This window comes from Miscanthus floridulus, chromosome 7, assembly GCF_019320115.1.
Source record: "Miscanthus floridulus cultivar M001 chromosome 7, ASM1932011v1, whole genome shotgun sequence".
NCBI classification, from domain to species: Eukaryota; Viridiplantae; Streptophyta; class Magnoliopsida; order Poales; family Poaceae; genus Miscanthus; species Miscanthus floridulus.
The window spans coordinates 32,705,869-32,714,574 of NC_089586.1; the positions used below are offsets into that span (position 1 = coordinate 32,705,869).

The following is an 8,706-nucleotide window of genomic DNA, read 5'->3' on the forward strand; positions in this document are numbered from 1 at the left end:
GAACCAGACTCTATATTGCTCTTGGACTCATGCTATTCTAAGTCCTATAAATATGAGTCATGAGTTCGGAACACAGACTATACCCTAAACCAATTAAGACTCTTATCTCAAATTAATCAGGTACTAAACCATAAAATTGGGTAGGACTCGTATGCTCGAGGGAGTGGAGGAACTGATATGCGATAGACTAGACAGAGTTATAGAGAAAATTTAATATTTTTTATATCTATATTTATATACCTAATATTAAAACATGAAATTGGTTTCGTCCTTCGTCTGTCGGTCTATGGTTTTCGAATGGTCTATGCTTTCCGATTTCTTTTTGTTTTCCGACATTATTTCCAATAGCAAAAGCTTGGCTTTTGTTTTCTGGTTTTTTCCCACCGGTTGGATTTTCTGTTTTGACCTTTCTCAAGAATATAATTTCCACTAGCACGTTAAGAGCAATTATAAGAGACTGTCTATGTCTTCTTATTGATAAGGAATAGAAATTTTGGTGAAAAACTCTAACTTTTTTTAACCGAATATCAAATATAACCATCCTCTTTTGGCTTTCTCGCTAGTTAATGGTAGAAAACAAGGCTAGCTCTCTAAAGTGCGCACAAGATAAAAAAAAACTTTTGAATGGTAGAAAGTTATAGAAAACGGTTTTTACTCAAATGACTCTCTAAATAATGATTTAGAGAATGAATTTTAGAAAGACTATTAAAGATGCTATGAGGAAGCGAAAGTTTTTTTAAATTTTGGTCCAACCAGCACTCTACTTTTGGAAGCGTAAGCGTTCTTGCCGGTTATAGGCATCCGCTTTTGGATTCTTGCTAGTCAATGATAGAAAACGAGGCTAGCTCTCTAGAGTGGTGCACAAGATATAAAAAAAGACTTTGGGATGGTAGAAAGTTATAGAAAACGGTTTTTACTTAAATGACTCTCTAAATGATGATTTAGAGAGTGAGTTTCAAAAAGACTGCTGAAGATACTCTAAGAAAACGAAAGTTTTTTAAAATTTTAGTCCAACGCACTCTACTTTTCAAATCGTAAGCGTTCTAGTAGGTTTTACTTAAAATAGTATTATATGGTAATTTAGAAATTAGAATCTTAATTAGTTTATTATCCTGTTCACGATTTAAACTCGTCACCTATATTCATAATATGAGTTCAAACAAGGTACGTCATCTCACGATACTAATTAAATTCTGTTGTATAATACAGATAGTAAACATCATAGTATAGTAGACTAATTATTATCGGATACTCCATGAGGACTTACAGCATGTTCGCTCGATCGTATTTGACTTATAAGCCATGACTTATCAGCCAACGAATAATATTTTTCTCTCACACCAAACCAGTTAACAGTACTTTCAGCCATGACTTATAAACCAAATAAGTCCAAACGAATAGGGCGTTCATCGGTTAGGACATTTAGACAACAGGAATTAATCCGGCTAGCGAAAGCTATATAAATTAAAGTAACGAGTCCGATCGAAATTCTTCCTTGCTTTATGTCCGGAGAAATTCTCCCTATGTCCAATGTACCCCTCTTTTAGATGGATAAGGATTCAGTGACTTTGCTTCATAAAGTCATGCCGTAACTTTCGCTTCATCTTGTGCGTTCAATGTCGATCCAAGGCCTCTTAGCCATTCAAGGCAAAAAATAGCGTCGCGTGAGGAACCGAGGAAGGTAGCCGGAGCAGCTGCATACGTGCTGTCACGCGCTGCTGTCTAGCTCACGCTGTCGGCTGTCCAGCCAGCACGTGGCCTCGGCACTCAGCCGCGAAGCTCCAATGCATCGCCCCGGTCGTTCTCCTCCACGTCGCTTGGCCCTGAAGGTCACCGCATTGCCCTCGTCATGCTCCATAGCTCCGGTGAGATGTTGGAGAAACTCGGCCGCGCCGCCGTTCGTCCATGCGTTCACGCCGCCAGCTCTCCTGCGACGCGCCTCGCCACCGCAGACCTCCCGTGTCGCGTGCCGCCAATGGGACGCGTCATGGCCGGACGACACGGAGGAGCTAGTTCGGTGGCCGCCGGCCAGGAGCAGGGAGAGCCTCGTCTGCTGGCATTGAACTGCAGTCTGCAGCATCAGCTGTCCCGGGCGCGGCCTCGCCTGCTGACCCAAGACCTGAGTCAGCATTCAACGGGTAGGCTTGGTCCACGTGCGCTGCCGTCCATTAATTGTCGCCGGAGTGGCAGTGGCGTGGGCGCAACCTCTCTGTTCCGCCGTTCAGCGCTGGGGCCGTCGTTCCAACTCCTACCTCGTGTCCTCTCCTAGAGTGCGCCTCTTCGAAGGAGACCCATCATCACGCCGCCCGCCGCCCCACTCACTATGCCGACCTTCGCTCCAGCCGCGCCCGCCCACTCGCCAATCCGTGTGCCCACGCCGGTCGCCCGCTCGCCACGCCACCCTCCACGCTGGCCGTGCACGCACATAGTGCTGGCCGCGAGCTCGCCACGCCAGCCGGGCAGGTTCGCCGCGCCGCCCTCCGCGATGGCGGCACGCGCTCGCGCGCTTCTCATTTCTGCGACGGCCGCCGCTCACTGTGCAGTTCTCCACAACGGGCTCACGCGCTCGCCGCATGTTGTGCCTGCGATGGCCGCCCGCTCGCCGTGCCCTGTGCCCACACTCCGGCCAGCCACTCGCCACGCCACCTTTCGCGCTGGCCGCTCGCTCGCCGTGCCTTGTGCCCACATGCCGGCTGCCCACTTGCCACGCCGCCCCACTCGCTGGTCGCGAGCTCACCACGCCAGTCGTCCATACGAAAATACTTGAATTTCTCTATTTGGAACCATGGGTTTCTGCTGCAAACAAGGGTATTTATGTCATTTTGCCAGTCACTTGACACCGTTACTGTCATAAATGGACGGTAGTGCCATTTATGAAAGCAAATTTCAACTAGGTATCAGATAAGAAATTTTAAATTTTTTAGTGACAAATACAAAACACCGATTTGTTTCGATACAAAAATACATAATTCTCCCAAATAGGAAGGGTTCGGAGCCGAAGTTATCCCCTTCTTCACACTGGGGGGAGGAAGTCGGAGTCGATTAGGCCGAAATGAAGAGAGGGAGCCGACTCGAACCCAGCAGAGGAGGTTTCGGAGTCGGGGGCTGACCCTGACCGCCTAGACGCCGAAACAAAGCTGCCCTGACCGCCAGAACCAAGCCAACAAGCAAGCCCACTTCAGCTTCCGGGTCGAAACCTTTCTTCCAACGCAAGAAGAAACCTTTCTTCCCCCACCCCGAACGCGACCTACACGAGCCGGCGAATATGGCGACGGTGGCGATGGACATCTCCAAGCCCACGCCGGCGGCGTCCGGCGACGAGGCCGCGGCGGCCGCGAAGGGGAGGAGCGGCGCCGGGGGAGAGGGGCTGCGGCAGTACTACCTGCAGCACATCCACGATCTGCAGCTCCAGATCCGGCAGAAGACCCACAACCTCAACCGCCTCGAGGCCCAGCGCAACGACCTCAACTCCCGAGGTGAATCTCTTCCCGATTCCGCAAACCCTAGAATCGATGTGCCCCCTCCCGCGTCGCGGTTTGGTGTGGTGATGATTCCTCGATCGCGTTGATGGAAACCCTACCTCTGGCTGGGTGTGAATCGTGGCCAAAGGCACGGGCTTTAGTTGCCTATATAATTGGGTTTCGATGCCTGATTGTTCGTCTAGCTGAAGTTTCTTAGCCAAATTATCTGATCTGATGAAGATGTCCCGCTAACTATTAATCAGTGTGTTAGATTGACTGAAGAATAGCTCCAATTGAATATGCTTTAGATATTTAGCTGCTTGAGCAGCAGGCTGACTTGGACTGTTCAATTTGAATTGTTGATGGTAGTGTCATAGTGGTAACTGTTGTTTTGCTGTGTTTGGATCTTAATTTTGGGAGTGAATTATGCGTAAGATGTGTAGGCTACCTGTTGCTTGTCTGTGTTTGCGTATGTTGCCTTTCAATTTTGTTGTACCACATTCTTGTGGGGTGGTTAGGATAATATTTCAAGCAGGGTGTATTCCTGAGGTTATCCATTATTAGTCAGATTGAGTTGTAATATTGTGGCTGCCTATTGTGTGACATTCTAACAGAAACCATAAACTAAATTCGCTTCTACCTGAACATTTGCAATGTGAAATTATCTTGATGATCACCCTACGCCCCCATTACCTAGTGGAGTAATATTCATTCGCATGATTGCACCATGATGCTTTTGTTTATAGGATTTATTAAATTCCTGCTGTCTCTGTTTCAGGAGCAGCACACCCTCCTACATGTATTGTTTTCTGATTGCCATACTCTAAATTTGGCCTTGCAATTTTGATTTTTCAGTTAGAATGCTCAGGGAAGAGTTGCAGTTGCTTCAAGAGCCTGGCTCGTATGTTGGTGAGGTGGTGAAGGTCATGGGGAAATCAAAGGTTCTGGTGAAGGTAATTTTTTGCCTACTCTACAGTCAGTACTTCATATGAATATCATTTTCTGCTTAAAAGTATTTATTCTTGCTGTTACATAAAACAAAGCTTTAATGAGATTTTACCAGTGCTCTCTCGGTTAAGCTTACGTGCTAGAAGAGTACTCTGCTGCCTCCATTTAACACCTATAAATGAGCTTATGGGAATGTGTCTTTGTTTTTAAAGATAAGTTCATCTGTGGAAATTGTGACTCTTGTATTTTACAAAGAACAAATATTCATCACTTGACTGCATATGAGTCCATGGAACTATGCTTACAAAGAACAAATATTCAGCACTGGACTGCATTATATAGATTCATGTTCCCACCACATATTTAAAACAACAACAATAACAACAACAACATCAACAACAAAGCCTTTTAGTCCCAAGCAAGTTGGGGTAGGCTAGAGTTGAAAGCCAACATGAGCCCCTAGTCACATGGCAACTAAACAAGTAAAATAATATTTGGCCATGGTAATACAAGTATCTTAGATGAAGGGCGGGCCTGGTGCAAGTGGTAGAGTCTTACCGCCTGTGACCGGAAGGTCCCAGGGTTCGAGTCGCGGTCTCCTCGCATTGCACGGGTGAGGGTAAGGCTTGCCACTAACACCCTTCCCCAGACCCCGCACAGCGCGGGAGCTCTCTGCACTGGGTACGCCCTTTAATACAAGTATCTTAGATGCTTTGTACAAATTAGCATCAGCCTTCACATTTTTTTATCTTGGCTGTCACATTGTCGGTATCTCTACTGACAAACAGGCACGGATCTAGTGGTGGGGCGGGTGTGACTTAACCCCCTCCGTGCTAGTGGAGGCCCTCCTAATTTTTCAAAACACATAAGAGATCAAAGAGGGGTTCTGGAGTTTGAAGATGATTTGGGCCCCATCTTTTGTAGATTTCTAGATCTGCCGCTGCCGACAAATAATCCTTATGTGGCATATACTGCATATGGAATCCAATTTGTCTAAACTATGTTTTTACGTATCCCAGATTATCTGAACTGAGTACCAATTGAAAATTCTGTATTTTCTTGCAACTCTGCATATTAGAAATGTTTTTGAACTCCTGGTATAAGTTTTTTTTTTTCAATATGGTGAAGAGCTCCCTGACATTGTTTTGTGAATACATGTTTAAAGCTGTGACTGATTTGGATGTGGTAGTTTTTTATAATCCAAATCTTGTTATTATTGGATTCCTTGTCTGAGAGTTCTCAATGGGGGTTCTAACTTCCTGGTTATCAAAGTGATACTAACTTTCTAAATGAAATCTCAGGTACATCCCGAAGGCAAATATGTGGTGGATCTAGATAAGAGCATTGATATCACAAAGATCACACCTTCAACAAGAGTTGCTCTTCGGAATGACAGCTATATGCTCCATCTTATCCTACCAAGCAAAGTTGATCCATTGGTCAATCTCATGAAAGTTGAGAAGGTTCCTGATTCTACTTATGATATGATTGGAGGCCTTGACCAGCAAATTAAAGAGATCAAAGAGGTTTGTTTTGAACTAAAATGCGTTATCATCAAAATATGCACATTCTGATTTGTGAAGTCAACTTTTAGGTCATCGAGCTTCCAATCAAACACCCAGAGCTGTTTGAGAGCCTTGGAATTGCCCAACCAAAGGTTTGTTTTCTCCCTTGAAGACCATCTTAACTTATTTGCACTTTACATGTAGGTGGAAAAGACTGAGATCTTATTTATTTTTCAGGGTGTCCTCCTTTATGGACCTCCGGGCACAGGAAAGACGTTGCTGGCACGTGCGGTTGCTCATCACACTGACTGCACCTTCATCAGGGTGTCTGGTTCTGAGTTGGTTCAGAAGTATATTGGTGAGGGCTCCCGGATGGTTCGCGAACTCTTTGTTATGGCCAGGTAGGCTGAGTAAATATCTCCACATTTCTTTTCCTGCTGTACCTGAAGCATTAGTTGTTTGTGAGTTGAAGCATAATTTTGCATATACATATTCTGTTATTATCTTTCATTGTGGGCTTAGTTATCTGGTTATCTCATTGCAGGGAACATGCACCATCCATTATATTTATGGATGAAATTGACTCTATTGGATCTGCTAGAATGGAGTCTGGAACTGGCAATGGTGATAGTGAAGTGCAACGTACCATGCTTGAACTTCTAAACCAGCTTGATGGTTTTGAAGCATCAAACAAAATTAAGGTACACATCACTTGTGCTGAATAAGTGATTTGTAAATGTAGAATATTGTGATGTGATGTTTTAAATATTTAATGCAGGTTTTGATGGCAACGAACAGAATAGACATCTTGGATCAAGCCCTTCTGAGGCCTGGCCGCATAGACAGGAAGATTGAATTTCCAAATCCCAATGAGGATGTATGTTCGGCTAATTCGTCCTGTTATACCTGTTGATTTTACATGGCTACTCCTGCTGACAGGGTTCTTAATCTTTTGCCCTTGCAGTCACGTTTCGATATCTTGAAGATTCATTCAAGAAAAATGAACTTGATGCGTGGTATTGATCTGAAAAAGATCGCGGAAAAGATGAATGGGGCCTCAGGAGCTGAGCTCAAGGTTTGTTAAATCCACTTCATCTGATGAACTGTGTGGTGCCTCTTATTTCAATTTTATGATGTTTGCTGTTTGTCCATCCATTCAAGCAGAAAGTTATGTTCGCGCATCTTTTTAGTCACAACTCACAATAATGCTTATGATTATGGAGTCGAGAGTTCAGAAAGCTTGCTCATATAGCAATCTCTAGCTGATACATCTTGGACCTCAGCACATTATTTTTTTTAGAATTTCTTGTTTTAACTGGGATTTCAATGCTTATTACCAAGCCTATGTGATCTTATAGTTCCTATACGTGCATAGCTTTGTCTTTTAGTGGCTCAATGTTGCTATTTTTTTTATATACCTTGTGTTGATTCGAAGTAACTCAGACTGATTTTTTCCTTCCATTTTTTGTTCTTCAGGCCGTCTGCACAGAGGCTGGAATGTTTGCTCTCCGCGAGAGAAGGGTGCACGTTACCCAGGAGGACTTCGAGATGGCAGTGGCCAAGGTGATGAAGAAAGACACGGAGAAGAACATGTCCCTGCGCAAGCTCTGGAAGTGAGGCTCATGCCTTGTACCCACCTTTCACGGCCTCCCTGAAGCGAGTGCCTTCATCTTCTTATATCTCTGCCAAAGCAGTGTGGAATGGTGTAGCGGCATGCTCTGGACCTTTGCGATGTGCTTTAAGTTATGCCGTGCATGCCTATATATATGTTTAAAGTTTTCCTTATAACGGTTGTAGTACTTTATTGCAAAGTTGAATTTGATCAGATCAGTTAGATTATGGTACTAATGCATTGCTAGCTCGCGATGTACTGCGTTCCAGTTCGCACTTGGTTTGCAGTTTGCCAGCCCACTCGTAATGAACACTGCATAATGGTTGCTGCTCTGATCTGATTATCCATGCGATGTTCCCTTTGGTGTGTAATATGCATTGCAATGTTGTGGCCCATTCAATCTGGCCCTGTCTGAGCTATGTTGTTTTGTGGCCCTGTCTGAGCTATGTTGTTTTCACGTTGTTAGAGCATCTCTTAGCCTAAGGGCTCTTTTATTCGACACCTAAAAACCTTTTTTCCCCTAAGATAAGAAAGGGAAAAACCGGGTCTCAAATGGTTTCCTATCTGAATCCCCTCAACAGTCAACATCCATGCTTGCTTGTAAATCTCTTCTATATGCTGGTTTTTCTCTGTTCCATGCTTGTTTTTAATGAATTTTCATTGTCTCCACCGCTTTGCTGCCACTGCCCACCGTAGGCACTGCCTAGCCGCATTTTATTGGTATCTGTTGGCAGAATTGAAGATAAAAAAATACTCTCTGCTCATTTTTCATTTTAGCCACCTAGAAAAAATGACCGTTTGCAACAGAATTTAGTGCTTACAACTTTGCCGTGCTGGTGGGGTTTGATTCCCCAGATCACTGTGCAATAAGACCATCAGAAGCTTACCTGAAAAATCAGATTGGTCTCCATCAGACATCAGTGGACGGCAGCGGCTACCTCGGCTCTGAACCTCAAGCTATGCTATGTTAGTTTGCAGGATCTCTGAACAGAAACAAAGGAACAAGTAACCTACTAACATTTGTTTTTGAGAAAAGAACTAATTAGATGTTAAATTCGGAATCGACAAAGGAAACAAGTACTACTAAGCCCGTGTTTAGTTGGATGAAGTTTGGAATTTGGGCTACTGTAGCACTTTCGTTTTTATTTGACAATTAGTGTTCAATCATGGACTAATTAGG

The 8,706-nt window shown here is 44.3% G+C and overlaps 1 protein-coding gene across 1 annotated transcript; it reads left to right on the forward strand.

Moving 5' to 3' along the window:
- The first annotated feature begins 3,152 nt into the window (after positions 1-3,152).
- LOC136466842 (26S proteasome regulatory subunit 8 homolog A) lies at positions 3,153-7,859 on the forward strand. Its single transcript, XM_066465350.1, has 9 exons — positions 3,153-3,476; positions 4,317-4,414; positions 5,711-5,935; positions 6,004-6,066; positions 6,152-6,315; positions 6,459-6,615; positions 6,693-6,791; positions 6,879-6,989; positions 7,391-7,859. Exons 1-9 carry the CDS (start codon positions 3,266-3,268, stop codon positions 7,529-7,531), a joined length of 1,269 nt encoding a protein of 422 aa, XP_066321447.1. The 5' UTR covers positions 3,153-3,265; the 3' UTR covers positions 7,532-7,859.
- The last annotated feature ends 847 nt before the right edge of the window (positions 7,860-8,706 follow it).

Excerpts from the sequence above, each read along its gene's own strand:
- LOC136466842 (XM_066465350.1), top strand. The coding sequence starts at position 3,266 with ATGGCGACGGTGGCGATGGACATCTCCAAGCCCACGCCGGCGGCGTCC. Across the intron at positions 3,477-4,316 it reads CAACGACCTCAACTCCCGAG|TTAGAATGCTCAGGGAAGAG; the intron begins GTGAATCTCTTC and ends TTGATTTTTCAG. Across the intron at positions 6,316-6,458 it reads GAACTCTTTGTTATGGCCAG|GGAACATGCACCATCCATTA; the intron begins GTAGGCTGAGTA and ends ATCTCATTGCAG.